General features: G+C 47.6%; 2 protein-coding genes across 6 annotated transcripts in view; one reads left to right on the plus strand and one right to left on the minus strand.

Moving 5' to 3' along the window:
* LOC131413874 (saoe class I histocompatibility antigen, A alpha chain-like) overlaps positions 1–20,172 on the minus strand; it is a 257,210-nt gene that overhangs the window by 119,282 nt on the left and 117,756 nt on the right.
* On the plus strand, positions 1,257–14,798 carry LOC131413865 (MHC class I polypeptide-related sequence B-like). 5 transcript variants are annotated; one of them, XM_058554806.1, is made up of 7 exons: positions 3,983–4,091; positions 9,755–10,018; positions 10,289–10,576; positions 10,982–11,056; positions 11,148–11,426; positions 11,540–11,674; positions 14,231–14,798. In XM_058554806.1, exons 1-7 carry the CDS (start codon positions 4,022–4,024, stop codon positions 14,458–14,460), a joined length of 1,341 nt encoding a protein of 446 aa, XP_058410789.1. In that variant the 5' UTR covers positions 3,983–4,021; the 3' UTR covers positions 14,461–14,798. The 5 variants fall into 5 exon arrangements, with proteins under 5 accessions (XP_058410787.1, XP_058410786.1, XP_058410785.1 ...); XM_058554804.1 differs by lacking the exons at positions 3,983–4,091; positions 10,982–11,056 and adding an exon at positions 1,257–1,420; XM_058554802.1 differs by having other exon boundaries at positions 2,767–4,091; positions 9,755–10,576.

Below are 20,172 nucleotides of genomic sequence, written 5' to 3' on the forward strand. Positions count from 1 at the left end.
CAGAGAAAGCGAAAGTCACCCAACTATCCCACTCCCTGAGACACCACTGTCAAACCTTTGGTGAGGAATCTTCTAGGTTTTCCCTTATGTAAAACATGTATTATGTACGTGGGATTAGTGGCAATATATTTCAAGTTTGTTCTTAACCTTTGATAAAAGCTTAACAGCGTGTTGGGCACATCTTTTCATAGCAATACATTAAAATCTATCCTATGCCTTTTATTGGCTGTAAAGAATTTTATCACATGACATTTCTTTGGAGACACTAATGTCCTACGTCTTCACTGTGGTGACAGAGGTGTGTACACTTGCCAGAACTCAACCAGCTGTGCATTCCAAATAGATGCATTATATGCAATGAAGTTGTTTTTAAAAATATTATCCTCTTTGAAATTTGTACTTCGGTTATGTAAAAAACAACAAAACACTTTGTTCTTGTTTTTAAAAGACATACCCTGACACATCTGGAGGTAAGGGGTCCTGATCTGCAACTTTCAAATTGTCCCCCAATAACAACAATAGCCATCTATTTACCCATTCCGAGAGAGATCAAACAGCTGAAGTCAAACGTTAACAAATTACAAAACTGGACAGAGGGGGATAATAATGGTTAGCAATAATAATACTAAATCTTTTGAAATGTATTTCCCCTTTAGCTTTTTTTTCTTCTCGCTTTCTTTCTTCAACATTTCCCCCCTTCCCTCCCACCTTTACCCACTCTCTCTTTTACATTTTATCGCCTGGATATTCGAGCCCGTGATTGCGTCCACCCGCAGGGGTCAGGTGCAGAGACGCCAGTGGGCTCTCGCCTGGGCAGTTTGTAAGCCGTAAAGCGCTACCGGCCCGGTGGAACCTGGTTCAATCAGGACCTTAACGCAGCAGGCACTTTCCTTCCTGGAGTGATGTGAGGCTGCAGGAAGGGTTTTCCGTTGTTAGAAACCAAGGTCGGGGCCCCGTGGGGGAGGGGGCTGGAAGCAGCATTCCCCTACTCACGGGCCTCAGAATCAACCAAGATGGTGTTTATTGTAAGTCAGATTCCAGATCCCCCTCCAGACTCACGGACTCGGAATTTCCCCACACCCGGGCAGGTCTGCATTTTCACCACCGGTAGGTGTAACTACTCAGGAGTTTCAGACCTTAAACCGAAGTGCAACTCGTTCCCCTGTAACTCTGCCCATAAGCGCCTTCACTCTGCTTTTACAACAATGAGCAACTCTTATTTCCTTTAGGCCAGGGTTAGGGGGATGGGTGATCTTCATCTTCCCTGTAAACTCTGGGCCAGCCCACTTGAAAATGAGCCCGGATCTCCCAGCGAAGCCCCGCCTTGGGTTATGTAAACCTCTGCCCTGGGTTTTTCAGTTTCTTTTCCGGACCCAGCAGTGGCGCCACGGGTCTTCGCGAGAAAGACGCCCCTATGCTTGTGAGTCCAGGGGTCCACAGGCAAGAGTGGAGGGAAAAAAGCAGTTTATGGGGCAGAGGAGAAGGGGCCTGGAAGCAGGGTGGGGTGGAAGGGAAACAATTTGTACAGAAGACGACCTGAGTGGCGTGGTGGGGGAGGGACAGCCACACCTAGATTATGGGGAGCACCCCAAATCTGGAGCCCTAGTCCATCAGAGCCTCTCCTACTCTCCAGTAAGAGGAGGATTGGCTTCATCTCTGTTGCAACAATCTTTAAATGCCTTGGAACAAACCTAGCATATTATTATTGTTATTATTATTATTATTATTAAAGTATTAAAAGTCTTTTTTGGGGCGATGGATGAGCTGATTGAGACAGTTTGCTGGAGCTGCCACACTAGGAGGTCCTCAAAGAGGGTTGACATCATGGAGGGAAGGGCTTGCGACCAGCCCTCAGGAGAGCTGGGTTCCATCTGCCTCTCTACACTCTCAATCCCCTTGTGACCTTTAGCAGTGACAAGAATCTCTCTGAGATGGGACAGTACCCAATCCCTGTCATGCTAAATAAATTGTGATGTTCAAAATAATTAATAAAAATGGATGTGAAATCTAAGAAATTGTTAAAACTTTCTGAGGCATGACTTTTCTGTCCACAGAAAAAGTGTAGAAGGGTCTTAGCAGAATGGTCAGTAATGATGGGTACAGTTCAACTTTAAAAAAGCATTTGCAGGGGAAACAAAGGTGAAATGAACTCAGTTCCTCCTCCTGGAGTGGCTCATTGTCTAATGGGGGGAGGATAAGTTGGTAAGATGGGGTACAAGGCAGGGCACACTTGGTACCATCAGGGAGGTTCAACCATGGGCTAGACCAGGGGTTCTAAAACTTGCCTGCACATGGGAATCACTGAGGGAGCTTTAAAAGATACTAAAGCCTAGGTCCAACCCAAGGGATATTGATTCAATTGGTTTTTGCCTTGTCCTGGGCATAGGGATAGCAAAAACTCTCCAGGTGGTTCTAAGAAGCAGCTAAGATTGAGGACCATGGTCAAGATGTGCCAAAGACCAAAGATGGGTGTTGGGGGTAAGACAGAGCTTTCAGTAGAAGGAGGCTTTCAGGATAGCATTATTCTTATTATTATTGAGATATAGTTCATATGTCACATAATTCTCCCTTTTCAAGTGTACAGTTAGGTGGATTTTACTATAATCCCGAGGTTGTGCCACCATCACCGCCATCTCATTGGAATGATCTTTTAGGATGTGCAGGTCTGATGGGCTGGAAGGCAGAGGTGAGAGTAATCCAGAGGAGGGAGATGCTTAAGCAGTGGCATCCTGGTGGGACAGGGTAAGGAGATGGGGGCAGTCCACTTTTACTGCAACCCAGGGGACATGTCACCAGAGAAATGGGAGGTGATGCCAGGCAGCAGATGTGGCAGCTGTGGGCTTTGATGGTGGAGTAGAGGCAATATGTGTTAAATTCAGCAGAGGGGGCAGCTGTGGATGGTGTGGGGCCTAGTGGTTATAACTGGGGACAGGCACAGTGTTCAGAAAGCCTTTGCAATTTTCTAGGCTGAGGTAGATGAAAGCCTGGACTAAGGAAGTGGCTGTGGGATTGAAAGGAGGTTGGAGGAGCTGACTTTGAGTCCATGAGGCAGGGGAAAGGGGAATCAGATGGGACCAAGGATGGTAATGCTAAGAGAACTAAGGGAGGAGGAGAGTCTGGTATGGTGGGAGATGTGTAGTTTCCTTGTAGACCTGTTGGATTTGAGGGGCAGATGGGTCCAGAGGTCCTGAGGCAGGTTGGAAAGGGGAGTCTGGAGAGTCATTGTTGTTGGAGTGGAAGGGGGGAAGCCACGTCATTGGGCTGTGATGCCCCAGGGACTGACTAGAGAGGCCACCCTGGGAGAGCTCTGACAGTCACAGGATGTGGCCGCAGGAAAGGAGACCTGGCTGGATCTGGACTCATTGGGAGGTAGAGGAGGCAGCAACATATAAGAGAGTTTGAAATGTGAGTCATTCAACTGGGGACCTTGCTTCTGAGAGGCAGAGGTTGCTGAAATCTGCCAACAGGTCTGCAAATCTGCTCACTGGTGATGTTGCCAACAATGTTGTGCTCGGTTAGGGAGGGAGATGTGTGTGGGACAGAAGGTTGTTCTGGAAGGAAGAAGCCAGGGAAAGGTCAGCAGTTGGGTATCTTTACAGGAGCTCTGTGAGACCAGCCTTGCTCCTGCGCAGGGAGTCGCCTTTGCTAGGGAGGGAGGCAGTGATCTGGGTGCCTCTGAGGTTGTGGCCCTAATATTCAGCTGCTCAGAGCCTGTCCCTGGGACATTTGGCTGTACTCATCTGGGGTCTTACCTGCCTGGGGATCCTAAATCACAGGCTTTTCAAGCCTTGGAGTTTTCCTTTCCTATGGGGCCAGGCCCAGAGGCTGAAAGTTCCCCTCTTCCTTTCTTGGGCTTTTCTACTGTTAACAGCAAAGCCCTCCCTCTGCTGCTCATTGGACGGGTCTGTGAGCCGCGCCAAGGGACCACGTGTTTTGGTAATAAATTTCAGAGGCGGGCTTCCCTCTGCTCAGTTGACTTCTGCTGCTGCCTGGGCCTGTTCAGGTTGACAAAGTCAGGGCCATGGGGCTGTACCATGTCCTGCTCTTTCTGGCTGTCGCTGCCATTTATGCACCCATCGGTACTGCCGCTGGTGAGTGGGGTTCATTGGGGTCCTCCGCCTAGGAGGAGCTTGGAGCAGTTCCCCGGGGAGGGGCGGGTACTGGACGAGGCCGGTTGCCACCACCTCAACCCTGCTATTCTCATCTTTTTTCAGCAATCTTATTATTATGATTGATAACCAGGACAGATCAGAATTTTAGTAATGTTATATAATTCAAAACACCTATATTGTTAACATTTACCAACATAATATCATAGGTTCCCATGAAATAACGTTTAGCTATCCATTTAAACAAGGTGACAACCAAAGATCTTGAAGGCAAAGACAGCCAAATAGTTAAAAAAACTTTTATCTTTTATACATCTATTTAGTTTTCTTGTCCTTAATAATTATAATTAGATTGTCTACAAAAACCTCATGAGACTTCAGACAGAAACAGTTATTATTCTGTTATTAATTTTGATGATAAATTTTGTAAGAGATAACATGTCTGTATCATGTCCAATGTTGATAACTTTGAAAACATATTTATTTTAAATCAAACCAGCAAACTTAAACAGGCTTTTATTTACCAAAGATCATTTTATATTATGTTAACTTGAAAGACATCTGGGCTAGCTCTATTACATTTAGAAATAACTTGTAACAGTGTTTCCTCCAAGCCAATTAAATAGAGCTCCTTTAGAAACTGTACCATCCGGAGGCAAACAAATAAATATAGATACAGATAAACACCAACAGAGATTTTCAAAATTTTAGCCATGTCTCAGGTACAAAACTCAAAAGGACAATTAGATCCAAACTATTTTTCTAGCAGGTGGATCTGCTCAGATGGCCAAAAATATTTACTACGGATTTTTTCCTTTTGTTGTAAGGCCTCTTTACAGCTGTTTTTGGAATAACTTTGTCTTTTCGAAGTTTCTGTATATTAATCAAAGATTGCATCCCATCGTGAGAGGATTTGAATCCTCTCTTTTAAGGGTGACCCTTAAGGTGGACTCATCTGAAACAGAGGTTTCCCAGAATGGCCATTACAATTCCAAATTATCTCAAAAGTTTACTTATTTTCACTTGCTCAATTTTAGATCGGGAATTTGGGGGAGTTTAAGTGGGGAAGCTCGGCAAGAGGAGAGAGGAGCAGCAGAATCCTTCTGCTTCCCCTGTGGGCATGTTTAATTATTTAATTATTTTCTTTTAAAGTGGCAGTACAGTATTCCTGATTTCATTTAGAAGCCTGAAAAAATTAAAATAGGCTTCCCGTTGGTTGTTTAACTCTGTGGCTGGCTTTTTCCAATTGCATATGTAAATACACCAGTTTGGGTAAACTGAAATTGCCCCATTTTGGCGATTTTCAAGTGAGATCTCCTTTAGCGTGTTTAAGTAGCATTGTCTGAAGGGTAGATTTCTATGCTTTTACAATATCAGGCAGTGGAAACACTCCCTTTCCCCAGTGAGACACAATGTCTATCCTCATAATAGAATCTATAATACAATCAGACAAAAGAGATGTAATCATTTTACATAAAGCCTATTTAAATATATCAACTTTTATAAAACTTTATCTTAATTTTATCAACTCTTATACCTCTAACTACAACTTTTATTAGGATTCCATTAACAAGTTTCAGTATTACAATAGTGTGTAGGGGGAAGCATTCCCAGTCAGACATAACAGATAATTTAATCTTTATCTTCTCATTAACCTGGGCAGCCTAACTGTTGCCCCAAACAATTGTTGGTCGGGTTTCTCATTGTGATTTCTGCCTTTTGGCTTTTTAAATTTTTCAAGCTGCAGTGAATAGAACAGTCTTGTCTGAGAGCCTTTAATGTTGGGGGGCTGATAGGGGATCCCTTTTAGCCCAGCCAACCTTAGGCAGAGTTTTATTAAAACCTTTGTTTTAATTTCATTCATGTCTGTTCCATTTATCCTATTTTTCTTTTCTTTGTTTTGGGGGAGGAAGATCAGCCCTAAGGTAACATCCAATGCCAGGCGTCCTCTTTTATTTATTTATTTTTTTTTGCTGTGGAAGATTGGCCCTGAGCTAACATCCGTGCCCATCTTCCTCTACTTTATATGGGACGCTGCCACAGCATGGTTTGACAAGCGGTGCATCGGTGCATGTCCGGGATCTGAACCTGGGAACCCTGGGCCACCTGAAGCGGACCGTGTGCACTTAACCGCTTGCGCCACCGGGCTGGCCTCCTATTTTTATTTTTAATAACTAGAGATTTCCATCCTGCTGAGATGAGTCCTGTGACTCCTCTCTTTTGATTTTTCTTTGTTTTTCCCCCTTTAGTATTAGTCCGATTTAATCCATTATCTTATTTACTTATTATTATTTTTTAACTCTTCTAAAAATTTCCAGCTTGTTGAGAGGAGTCCCTTTTTTCCCTCCCAGCTTTCCTTCACTCCTCTGTTAACTCTATGCCTTCATTAGCATGTGTAAGACCATGGAAGGAAGCTGAAACCCCAAGTTTAACCAAGTTCTTAAGACTAGTCATTGTATTTTCCTTTTAGTAGGTACCAGTAAAACAGCTGTTTATGACCAGAGCTCTTTAAAACTTTTCCAACTTAAGGATCCACTGTTTGGCCATTTTTTTTTCCTCTGGACTCTAAAGAATATTGTGTCCACGTGGTGTTACAAAAGAAAATCATCCCTTTTTAGACATTGGCTTATAACTGTAATTAGACCATCTACTCAGAATCAGCCCCAAGGAGCTCCCCTTGGGGACAGATGGCACATTCCCATACAGAGACATGGACAGACGCACAGATCCAGACACAGAAAAACCAGATACCAGTGAACCGGTTCCCAGATTTAGGGTAGAAAGTCCTGCAACTGTTCCCACTCCAGTGCGTGCCCAGATGGCCCCTCCGCGAACAGAAGGAACCCCAGATGGAGGGGAAGAGAGTTCATGGGTGTCCCCAAGCCAACTTACCCCATTTCTTCTGAGTCTGCTGACTCACCAGAAGCAAACACAAACAAACAAAAAATTCTAGAGCCTGTTTCCTAGGGCCAGTGGTGCCGGGTCAGATGGAAAGTACTGGGAAGAGTCCCTAGGGCAAATCACCTAGGCAGCTGCTAGACTGCTTCCCAGGAAATCCCAGTCAGCCTGTAGCCGCGGAGCCACGGATTCCCCAGGAAATCTCAGTCAGCCCGTGGCCACAGAGCCATGGGCAAAGAGCCTCCTGGCTCCCTTGCCAAATTGTTACCAGATACATACCCAGGTTCTTTACCCGCCACACAAGAGGGGCCAAATAAAGCTGGAACATCAGGCTTATGGCAAGACAAGAGTTTTTATTTTAGGTGACATCAGCCGGGAGACAAGAGCTCTCAAATTTGTCCCATCTCCCCAAAGGATGGGAGGCAGAGGGGTTTTAAAGGTTGTGAGAAATGTGGCTGCTTGTAGGGAGGGAGAGCCTATGGCCTTGCTGCTCAGCGCTTTCCCAGCTGTCTGCCTTTGGCCTTGTGAGGCTGCTGGCAGGGAGGAGGATGGCGAGGTAAGGGAATCTGCAGGTGTCATTGGTTTTCTGTCTCCGTGGTGGGTGGTGGATTCTGGTGCCAGGAAGCCAAGGAGTTGAGGTCTGAGAAGCTTTAGCTTCTTGATATTCACAGGATATCAATTTCCCTGTAACAGACCAAGAGAACTGGTAATTAGCAACTTCAGAGAAGCAGGGAAAGAGAATGAGTGCTTTTGGTTTTAACCCCATATATGCTGGGTTTAATGTAGGGGAACTGATATCAAGTCTGGCATCATTTCCCTGTGCCTTCATGTTGGGATGTCTCGGTCCTTCTGATGCCCTGGGCCCTGGGCTGCTGCTTGAGTTGGGGCTTTGAATGACACTGAAGGGCCCTTAGAGGTGTGGGGCTCAGGCCACACTTTCCACCAGTTTGGGGGGGCACCCTCTCAGGCCCCAGAACACTGTCCTCTCTGCACATGTCTCAATTCCTGCCTGGGGTGACAAGGATTTTCCAGGCAGGCAGCTCTCAAGGGCCTCAGTGTCTGGAGTTAGGGGCCTTTTTCTAGTGACCAGGAGCTCTGTGGGGAGCCGAGGCTGTAGCCACACTTCCTCCTGCTGTGGGCACTGTGGCCCCTTTGACTCTCACACTGAGGGAGGGTAGAGTCTGAAGGCTTCTGGCCAAGGCATTCCTCGTGTGACCTCTCTGGTCTCCACCATCCTCCTCCCCTCTCACTTCCCCTTCCCAATGTTATCTCTAAGTTTTTCATATGCCAATGTTACCACGCCATATTCTCTCCTGGCCTCCTCCCCTGCCATCTCATGTGCCCCCTCAGTCCTTTGACCTCTCCCCTCTGCCATCCCCTCCACAGGTGCTGGACTCCTCTCCCTGTTCCCTCTGCACCCCTTCCCCCATGGCACCTTGTTCTAATCCCACCCCTTGCCCACTTGTCTGGGGCCCTCACCAAGGTCTCATCTCTCACAAGCCCACTCTGGTGGGGCCCTTGCAATTACCACCCCACCCTCACCCAGAACACCCCTCCTCTCCTGTCACCACCCTAACCCAAGTTACCCCAGGGTCATCCCTGCACCATGCTCATCCCCAGCCCCCAAGTCCCAGGCCCTCAGCATTATCTTCCCTGCTGCCACTAGTCCTTTCAATCTCTCCACTCCTTGCAGACCTGCAAACTGTTCTTGGTCCAACTAATCTTTGGCCTTCAATCCCCCGCCCCTTTTGGTTCCTTGACCCTACTGGGCTCTCACTCCCTACACCATGTATCCAAAATCCTTGTTTATGGCCCTTAATTGGCTCTGGTCTTTCCCTACAGTGGGCCTTCTCCCAGCACCACCCCAGTTAGACCTGTGCTGGAGGTCTAACCGAATGCTCTTTGGAGGTAGGAACTGCCCCACCTCACAGAACCACTCCCACTATGTGGGTCCTTCCCCCGGCCGTGCACCTTGGCATTTAAGTTCTATTTTCTCTTTCATCCCTCCCTCTCCTTTCTAACTCTAAACTACCTGCGGACACACTGCACTGACTCTTTGAGATCCTGCCACCCGACTGTCCCCAGGTGACACAGGCAGGTCCTCTACCTCCCTACCTGAGTTCTCTCCATGCCTCTTCCACTCTGGGCCCAGGCCCACACCTTCACCTCCCCCAGCGGTACTGGCCTACCCTAAACACCCTTGTGTCACAATCCACCCCTCATGCCCTCTGCGTCACTGCCACAGCATCCCTTGGCCCTGCCTTGTCCATGATGAGCCTTCACCACAGGCAGCAGCCCTTCGCTCCCCATCTCACCCTAACCTGCCTTTGTACCACAGTCAAACTGGCCATGGATCCCTCCCACCCTGGGCCCCTTACGTCCCCTCACTGCCCACTGAAGAGACCTCCCTTTCACCATGGCCTTCTTGCCTCTCCCTTCCCCCCTGCAGGCCAGCCTCTCGCCTTGACCTCCTACCTGTTCCCTTAGGCAGCCTGTGCCTCCCTCTTCTGGCACCTGTCCCACATGTTTGCCCATCTCCATCCCCTTCTTTCCATTCCTCAATTCTCTCTCCCTCTTTACCCTTTCCTACTTTCCTACATTGGAAATATAATTCTTGTCCCTTTGCACATGTGCATTTTCTGCATCCTCAAGACCTTGAGAAGCTCAGGACAGCAGAACTTTTCTGTTAAACATCTGATGTGCAGTTGTTTCCAGGAAGTAGTTTCATCTGGTGTCCTCTTTGCCAGGGTCCCACAGCCTTCGTTATAACCTCACAGTGGTGTTCCACAACAGATCTGTGCAATCAAGACTTTTTGCTGAGGGGCACTTAGATGGTCAGCCCTGCCTGCACTATGACAGTGAGAAAGGCAAGGCTGAGCCCAAAGGACTGTGTGCAGAAACTGTCCTGGGAGCTGAGACGTGGGACACAGAGACCAAGGACTTGACAGAGAAGGGGAAGGACCTCCGAAGAACCCTGGCAGACATCATGGCTCTGCAGGACCAGAAAGGAGGTGAGAATGGGAAGAGGGCACAAGTGATACGCAGCCTTTTCCAGGAACGTTTGGGGCAAACAGCAGGGACCTGTGCCTTTCCACGGGATTTGGATGGGGGTGGGGGTGAGGACAGGGGGCTGTGGAGTTCAGCACAGAGGTGGCCATTACTCAGCCAGCACAGGAAGCCATGGAGGAGAGAAGGGAGGGCCCCTTGGCTGGAGTTTCTCACTTGGTCAGGGAAGGTAGAAGGACACAGGGAATGGAGAAGTCACTGCTGGGTGGGGGCAGACTTTCATTCCCTCCAGGAGATTTGGGGCTGCGAGATCCAAGCAGACAACCATGCCAGGGGCTTGAGGCATTTCTACTATGATGGGAAGCTCTTCCTCTCCTATAACTCCACGACCTGTGGATGGACAGTGCCCCAGTCCTCGGCTAAGACCGTGGCTATGGAGATCAAGAAGTCCTGGGACGCAGATGGCTTTCAAAGCAAGGATTACTGGGCCCAGGTGCAGGGAGAGCTTTGTGGAAGACTGCAGAGATATGTGGAATCCTGGATGGGCTTCATGGAGAGAACAGGTATGATCCTGGGGCAGGGCCCTCCTCTCCTCCAGATCCCTTCCCCCAACTCTGCCCACTGAAACCCTCCCTGTATACGGAATGCATACATGTTCTGTTTGTGTGTTGTGTTGTGATTTGCCTGTTTTGTTAAAGCCACTGGATAAAGACACCACACAGGTGGGGAGAGGAATGAACTGTCCCAGTGTCCATAATCCTGGAAAGCAGTGTGCCCTCAGACAGAACACTGAACCTGGGGAGGTGGGTGTCAGGCAGGAGAGGAAGCCCTCAGACTGAGGGGCCAGTCCCTCTGGCTCCCAGCCTGTCTATCATAGAGAGACGTCCCTCACATCCCCCTCCTCAGCGTCAACACGTGGATCCAGGAGAGTGAACCTCAATCTCACCCATTCTCTTGCCATTCTAAAGGAATTTGGCTTCAGGGTACAGGACAGACTTGGAGAAGGTCTGGGGTCCATGAGAGCTTCAGCCAGAGTTGGAAAGGTGGGGAGGGGCAGCCCTGTTCTCTCCATCTCCCTTAGGAGGGAGCAGAGCTTGGCCACCAGCCTCACTGCCTTTGTGCTTTCTTCCCCAGTGCCCCCAGCAGTGAACGTGACCTGCAGCCAGGCTGCGGAGGGCGTGGTCAACGTGACGTGCTGGGCTTTCAGGTTCTCTCCCCGGAACATCTCAGTGACCTGGCTTCGGGATAAGAAACCCCTGAACCAACATGTCCAGCAGTCTGGGGGTGTCCTGCCTGATAGGAATGGGACCTACCAGACCTGGGTGGCCATAAGGATTCCCCAAGGAGAGGAGCAGAGGTTCACGTGCTACGTGGAACACAGTGGGAACCACAGCACATACCCTGTTCCACTCGGTGAGCCTGGGGTGTTCCTGGAGGGGGTTCCGACCTCGGTAGGATCAAAGGCCATGAGAGGAGAGCAGGCCTGTGGCTCTGGGTGCCCAGGTTATAATAAGGCTGTTTTTCAGGAAAGGCCCTGGTGCATCAGAGTGGATGGCCAGCCATTCTGGGTGTCGCTGTTGTTGGTGTTATTAGTTCCATTACTCTGTTTGCCCTTTGGTACAAGAAGAAGAAGAAGACAACATCGGCTGCAGAGAGCCCAGGTGAGAAATCTGGGCAGTGAGTGGACATGGGAGGGGCTCTGCCTAGGATGTAGGAACCCTCTTATCTCCCTCTGCACAAATAGGAGTGGAGACGACCAGCCTCTGTAACGGGAGCTGCAAGTTGGGGTACTTGTGAGGAGAATCGGAGCCACCTCTGTGTCTATAGCTTTTAGCCCTGCCCACAACCAGGGTCACGTTGGGGCCCTTGAGTGTGCAGCTGTGGCCTCTCCTTGCTCTGGATAAGGACTGGGCAGCAGGGAGCACGGTGACTCCCTGCTCTGCTCTCATCCCTGTGTCTCTGTAATTCAGGCTCACCAGCTCGCCCCGGGGGATGTGTTGGGAACATGTGCCGATTGGGGAGGGCCTGGGTGATCATGGAATCAGAGGGGACAAGCAGTAAAAGCGTCTGTGACCAACTCGGAGGGTTACACAATGGGGAGGCATAGGAACGAGAGGGGATGCCTCTAGTCCCTTCCTGCCTGTACTCACTGCCCCTAGTCCTCCAGCCACCATGAGGAATCCAAGTAGAAGACGCACGAGGCCCAAACTATGGGTCACTGGATGGTGCCAGAGCCCTGCCTATGACATCCGCTGGGAGGTCCCATTTACAACAGACAGATGGGTCCTGAGCACTGGTGGCCATTTTCTGTCCATCTTGCAGACCCTGTGCTTGGATTCTGTGCTTGGGGCTTCACCTGGCCCTCTATGAGCCTGTTCCCTTCCTCATGGTGGTCACTGGCCTGTAGGTTTGGAGGAAAGGATGGTCAAAATAATTTCCCTTGAGGGGAGAGGAAACAGTAACAGGGATTTTTCTGTTTGTGCAAAGAACAAGCCAGTGCATCAAAGAGTGAAGGGGGTGAGGGATGCAGGGACTAGGGTCTTTTGTTCCCACCACATCGATGTGAAGGTTGTGGGGGGTGGTTCTCACCCTTGAGACTAATATCCTGACGGTTGGCCCTCAGTCCTGAGCAGACTGGAAGAGTTTATCTCCCTGCCCCACAGCAAGGGGCTCTGTCCATGTGGCACTCAGAGCAGGGGCCCCTGCGGGTCTGTGGTTGCTCCTGCTCTCACCTGGGAAGCCCCCACAGAAGGATCAGCAGTTCTGGTTCCCTTGGGGCAGAAACGGTTGCCTACTTTGTCATCGGAGCATTAGCCAAGATAAGAGTGTGCAAGTCACATGCTCATTTCTCAATATTCTTAATTTAAATTTTGATGTCCAAAAGAAATGTTTATGATTTCAGCTGGCTAACCTTAATAGGATTTCCTCCAAAACTGTCCTCGCAATGCATATAGAATGAAACGAGAATTCAGCTGGGGAGCTCCATGTCTAGGAGGGTTTCATGTGGGAGGTGGGTGTGGTGACAGTGGCAGTCCCAGGGTGCAGAGATGGGCCAACATAGCCTCAGGCTGAGGGGTCTCAAGAAGCCCCGACATGAGCCAGCCCTGATGGCCTAGCAATTAAAGTTTGGCAGGCTCTGCTTCAGTAGCCTGGGTTCAGTTCCCGGGCCCAGAACCATGCCACTCGTCAGTCAGTAGCCATGCTGTGGTGGCGGCTCACATAGCAGAACCAGAAGAACTTACAACTATACACAGCTATGTACTGGGTCTTTGGTGGGGGATGGGGAGAAGAAGAAAGGAGGGAGATTGGCAACAGATGTTAGCTTAGGGAGAATCTTCCCCTGCAAAAAAAAAAAGAAAGAAACCCGACTCCAGATTGAGAAGCAGATTTCCTACAGGCAGTGAGGGCAGTGCCCGGTTGAGTCCCTGCTAGAAATGGGAGCAGGAAGGCTGGGGCAGCCTCAGCCTCGCAGCAGCACTCGGGGTGGAGGTGCCATTCCAGGAGCCATTGGGCCAGAAGGAGCAAAGAAGACCAAGTGCAGCCTGAGAGCCTGGGCCGGGTGTGAGGGTCAAGGCAAGGCTGGGCCTCTGCGAGCATGGGGTCCTCCAGGGTCAGGTCAGGTCCAGACCCCAGAGCAGCCCAGTTTTTCTGGGCTGGGCCTGCTGGTCACCTGAGCTTCCTGATGGGCCTTCCAGTTCAGAGCTGCTGGCTCAGGGCAGGAGGCTGAGCTGCAGGGGGAGGTCAGTGCCTGTGGTTGAGTGGGGCCAGTGGAGCAGACCCCGGCCCTGTGGGCAGGTGCTTGTGCAGGTTAGGAGGCTGAGAAGTAAGGAGAGGAGGAGCTGTGTGTGACCACTCCCAGGCCTGGAGGACCAAGGAGCAGGGGCCTGTCTTTCAGGGAGGCCTCCCACTGTGTTGGGGGATTGGTGGGGGCTGAGAGGAGGGGAAGGCAGTGGGTTTCCAGTCCTGGGTGTTGTCCTTTAGTCCTGTGGCCCTTTCTTGTTCCTGCATGGTGAGTGGTGGAAGCAGGGACTGGGAGACTTTGGAGGAGACCAGCAAGGGCTGGGAAATATGTGGTGAGAGGGAGAAAAAGTAGGGGTGCTATCTTCCCTAGAGAAATGCAGAATCTGATTCTGGGGCAACTGAAAGAGAATTCCTGAGGGAATAAGAAACAATATTCTGCAACCAACTGTACATTTATTGGCTTCTCTTTCCCCCAGAGCTCCTTAGCCTACAACACCTGGGTCACCGCCAGATGCCACCAACAGACCTGAATGACACCAGCCAGCTGGGATTTCAGTCTCTGTTGTCAGCCCCTGAGTCCATTGATTCAACTGAGGGAGCACAGAGTCTGCAGCCAGGAGGCCTGAATTCAGCTCCCTGCTCTGGTCTTACCAGCACTTTCCCTCTTGGTGCCTCGGTTTCCTCATCTGTGAAATGGGGGAAATAACAGTATTTATTTCCAGTTTTGGTTGGCAGAATCAAAACTGTTAATATATATAACACGTATATTATGTCATATATAACATAATTTGCAGCTCACTACATTATTTAACAATATTTTTGTTATTTTATGTTACAGTGTATTACCTCTATAATAATTATATTATTGTCACTGAGCATTATCTGTAAGTTCCTTTGTCATGGTTCTTCCTGAGGAGTCCAATACCAGCTTTCCTGGCACCTGGAAGTCCATTCACCCCCCATCATACTCGTATATGCATTACTTCATATCTACCACGTCTGTATAATTTCCTATTGTAAGTGTTTAAATGCTCTTTCAACATACATATCTGGTCTGTGTTTTACTTCACGTGCCTGGGAAGGGACAGAGTGTGAGGTTCTGGGGAGAGGGGGAGGTGTATCTCGATGCCTTGACACAGCACTAAAACATCTCCACCTTCCTCTCCCCCAAGCTCCCAGTGAGTGACAGGTTCACAGTAAAGTTTAAAGGGCTGGGAGAAGATGGGATGGGACATCTGGGGCCAATGTTCAGGGGTGACCCTGTGAGGGGAAAATCTGCCTGCGAAGTTGAGACCCTCGTGATGCAGCAGAGCTGAGGTGTGATACCAGGGGAGGGGGACAGTGCTTTCGGGGTTTCCTGGTTATGAAGATTAGGGTCCGGTCTGCTTCCACAGTGAAGTGACTGCTGGGGATATGTGGACTGAGGTGATGAGAGAATTAAATGAACACAGAATGTGGGCGAATAAATCAAGCATCAGCATCTCCCTCCATCAATTCAGACTGATTTGTGCAAGGCAGGTGGGGAGGTGAGATATTCCCCACCTGATGCTCTGCCCTCCTGCCTGCTGGTCTTGGGGCACACAGATGGGTGGTGTCTCATAGAAAAAAAGATCAGATTTGTGGTTTCCAGAGGTGGGAGGTGGGGAGTAGGGGAATTGGATGAAGGTGGTCAAAAGGCACAAACTTCCAGTTATAAGAGACTCGGCACTGGGGATGTAACGCACAACACAATGACTGTAGTTAACACTGCTGGAAGGCATGTTTACAAGTTGCTGAGAGAGTAGATCCTAAGAGTTCTCGTCACCAGGAAAAGAACATTTTTGTCTTTTGTTTGGCTCTAGATGAGATGATGAATGTTAACTAAACTTATTGTGGCAATTATTTCACTATATGTAAGGCAAGTCATTGTGCTGTACACCTTAAACTGACATAGTGCTATAGGTCAACTCTATCTCAATAAAACTGGAAAAAAAGAAATTTCTTCTTATTTCTATTGCATTTTTTGCCATTTTCTGATTTGTTGAATTCCTAAACCCACTTGGTATTTTTAAGTAGAGTTAAGGTAAGTGCTTCAGCAGGTTACATGTTTTGGTATAGTTCTACTTGTTTACTTTGCTTTTGTTCCCTTTGCTTTTGGTGGTAAATGCAAAAAATCACCAAGATTGAGGTGAAGGACATAACCAACTATGTTTTCTTCTAGGAGTTGCATGGTTTCAGGACTTACATTCAAGTCTTTAATCCATTTTGAGTTGGTTTTGTGTGAGGTATAAAATAGTGGTCCAGTTTCATTCTTTTGCATGTTGCTGTCTAATTTTCCCAATACCATTTATTGAAGACAGTTTCCTTTCCCCATTGTATATTCTTGGCTCCTTTGTCATAAATTAATTGACCATATACACATGGATTTTTTTCTGGGCTCTCTATTCTGTTCCATTAATCTGTGTGTCTGTTTTTATGCCAATCTCATACTGTTTTGATTATTATAGCTTTGTAATATAGTTTGAAATCAAGGAGTGTGATGCCTCCAGCTTTGTTCTTTCTCAATATTGCTTCGACTATTTGTAGTCTTTTGTGGTTCCACACAAATATTAGAGTTGTTTGTTTTATTTCTGTGAAAAACGCTATTGGAATTTTGATAGCAATTGGGTTGAATCTGTAGATTGCTTTGGGTAGTATGGACATTTTAACAATTTTAATTCTTCCAAACCGTGAGCATGGAATATCTTTCCATTTATCTGGGTCTTGAGGTTCCTGAATAACTGGTTAATATTGCACCTTTCCCAGGTGCGCTTGATCCTCAGAGCCGTGGTTTGCACCACTGTCCAGGTTTGTAAGCCCTCCTTTGGGAAGATGAAGTCCCGACCATCTTAGGTGGACTGAACGTATCCCTGAGGAAACTCCCGTCTGGCATCACATCTCAGTCACACAGCATCGGCAAGGTGTGGGACCCCGGACCCGGTGGGAGTCTATCTGGGGATAGGGGTTATCCTATCCCCCACCGGCCCACACCTTGGTCCCCCGTCCCTCCCCTTTTGGTCCACCTGCCCCCCTCAACCCTGCCTCGGGCCTCCTCTAACCTCTAACTCTAGCCTCCTCCCCGTGATTGGTCACAGCAAAAGTCAGTTACGATCTAAAAGGAAAATGAAACCTGAAGGAAAACTCCAGTTGTCCTTCCCACCTGTGAGGGGTGAGCATTAAGCCCCGCCCACACCACCAGGGCCCATCAGTGCCTGGGGGTGGGGGTGGGGGTCTAGATCTGTGCCAGGAGCCTGATGTCACTCACTAGACTTGTCCTGGCTGTGGTACCTACCCTGGAACATCAGGTTGCTCAGCATTGGATCCCCTAGGGTCTTGGTGAAATTTGCCTCAAAGCCTGCATAGTTGGGTCCCAGCTTCTCCACCCTCAGCTTCAAGCTCTGATCCTTTTTAGCCTTGAGGAACGAGGGAGAACCAGATGGGCTGGGCAGGAGGTTCATTCTTTGCATCCTAAAGGATCAGTGGTAATATATCCCTCTCCCCACCTTGTGGCTCAGCTCTTTTACCATCTCCTGGGAGCAGGAGGGAAGCCTCATAACCACCTTGTGGTCTGTAGTCTTCCTTTCCCCAGATCAATCAGGACCCTGAGATCAACCTGGACCCCAGGCCTTCAGCAACTTTCCAGTAAAGCAGAAAAGGCATGAGGTGGGACTGTGTCGGGAGAGGAATGGTGTCATCTCCACCTCTGCGGAGATCCCCATCAACCTGTTCAGGGGAAGGGCCAAGCCTCACTCGTCATGCTGAGAGGAAGCTCTGGGCCAGGACTCGTCTGTTGGAGAGGGGAGGACCTGCTCTCTCACACTGATGGCCCCAGAGCCTGCAGACTGGGGGAGACTTGTCCCCTGCTGTGTACTATCAGGTTCATGCACGCCTCAAGGAATAGACCCTGGACATTGCCTCAGGTGACATGAGCAAGATGCACAGCCAGAAGTGAGGTAGCCCCTCCTGGGGGTCCTTGGTCCTCCAGTTATTCTGGGTGCTCAGTGCTCTGACAAGAGATAGGTAGGAGGCTTTGTGTAAAATAGAAACTCTTTATAGCCCATTACTTATGTTATTTTACTTTTCATTAGCCCTTTTTATTGTAAAATAAAACACAGGTACCAAAAAAGAACAACTATCTAAAAATTGTGCCCCTTAATAAAAGGCAAACACCCTTTAACCCCCAGAGAGAGAGAGAGATTTTCAGTTAACCCACATGCCCTAGCATTTGCCCCATCTCAATCATAACATTTTCTCTCCCCAAGTAAAAACATGTCCTGGCTTTTATCATAATCATTTCTTTGCTCTATTTTATAATTTCATCATTCAAAATTACAGTTTAATTTTACCTTTAAAAATGTTTTTTGTTCTCTTTTGTTCTGTAGATTCCTCCTTTATATCTTTTATCCTGCTAAAATTTATGTGTCTTGTAGGGTTTCTTGTAGTTTGCATTTTGCTGACTCCCCCCATCTCCAGTTTATTTGAATATGTATCGCTGTCGTCTGTATATTTATAAATGGTATTTGGATATAGAAGCTTGATTATATTCAAGTTTGATTGTTTTTGTGGGGGCGCAAGAGTACTTTATTGAGGGTGTTGTGTTCTTCTACCAAGAGGCATTTAGTTTCCAGTTATTTCTTTTATTGTAATGTTAATTGCCATTGCTCTTTAATGACTAAATCTATTAATTCATTCTTCATTTATTAGCTGAAGAATTTCTAAAATTAGATATTTTCCTAATTCTGCCATTTGGTTTCTCAGTAGAACCTTGTATTATGAGACACAACCCTAAGTTAATATCTTGGAGTTTCTGAGTATTTTGCTACTCAACAGAGAAGATCTGATGAGGTGAGTCTCCTTCATCTACTAGTCAGTCCCTCAAGATAGTATGCACATGGTGGACTTGGCTCAAATCCATGTCTGGCCCCAAATACTATGGTCAGGTAGCAGGTTGCACAGGGCAGAAGTCTTTATACCTTGCAGGATGAACTCTTTGGCGATGCTTTTATCAGAAGGGGGCTTAGGGCAAGGCAGGCACTAAGCTCTTCATAGATGCAGTGCCAGGACAGCAGATTTCTATTCTTGAACTTAGATGTGTCTCTACTCCTAATGGATTTTTCTACCATCTCTGCTAGGGGATAAGGTCCTCATCTTAGCATCTGGACAATTCCTGGATATAGAATGATATTTCGTCACAGTCAGAAACAGGAGATCAAGCAAAGGAGCCAGTATCTGAAATAGATCAGAAACAGAAATAGACCAGAAATAGCACAGGATACATGCTTGGAAATTTGGGGAGAGAATGTTTTGGAGAATATTTATTTATAATCATTAATATCACTGCTTCCCCAAAACCTTAGCAGCCAGCACCAGGACTGAGCTCCTACCACAGGACAATCACTGTGCTTCCTGGCTGACTGTAACTCTAGGGATTATCTTAAGGCCCGTGAACCAGTATGGGCTGCTCAGCATCAGAAACACAGGACAGATTATACACAGTCATCCAATCCTAAAGTGGGGTAATGGATTATCTGAACACAAATATTTCTGACTCTGCAGCCCAAAAGAGTAAAATAGATTCTGAAAGGGCTGTTTGGACACTAATTAATAAATAATTATAACCACATAAGGGAAAAATTCTACCTCTTTGTTTCTATGACTGTGATTACTTTTTACCTTACAACTGAGACAAATTCTAACTGATATGTATGTGTATCAATTTAAAAAATAATTATCCGGAATGCATTTAGAATAAGAAATTGACATAATGTTATTTCCGTTTTGACAAAAACACATTTTTCTATAAGTGTCATCTGCTGAAGAACTTACCTAAATTTTAATTAAAAATACCAAACGGATTTAGGAATTCAACAAACCTGAGAATGACATACATTGCAATAGAAATATGAACAAAATTATTTTTTTCCATATTTATTGGGATGTAATAGACCTACAGCGTTGTATAAGTTTAAGGTGTACATTATAATGACTTGCCTTACATATATTGTGAAATGATTGCCAGAATAAGGAGTTAACATTCATCACCTCATATAGATGCAAAAAAAAGAAAAAGAAAAAAATACTTCTTTTCCTTGTGACAAGAACTCTTAGGATCTACTCTCTCAGCAACTTGTAAACATGCCCTCCAGCAGTGTTAACTACAGTCATCGTGTTGGTGTTGTGCATTACATCCCCAGTGCCGAGTCTCTTATAACTGGAAGTTTGTGCCTTTTGACCACCTTCATCCAATTCCCCTACTCCCCACCTCCCACCTCTGGAAACCACAAATCTGATCTCTTTTTCTATGAGACACCACCCATCTGTGTGCCCCAAGACCAGCAGTCAGGTGGACAGAGCATCAGGTGGGGAATATCTCACCTCCCCACCTGCCTTGCACAAATCA

The sequence above is a fragment of the Diceros bicornis genome, chromosome 14 (genome assembly GCF_020826845.1).
Source record: "Diceros bicornis minor isolate mBicDic1 chromosome 14, mDicBic1.mat.cur, whole genome shotgun sequence".
Lineage (NCBI taxonomy): Eukaryota > Metazoa > Chordata > Mammalia > Perissodactyla > Rhinocerotidae > Diceros > Diceros bicornis.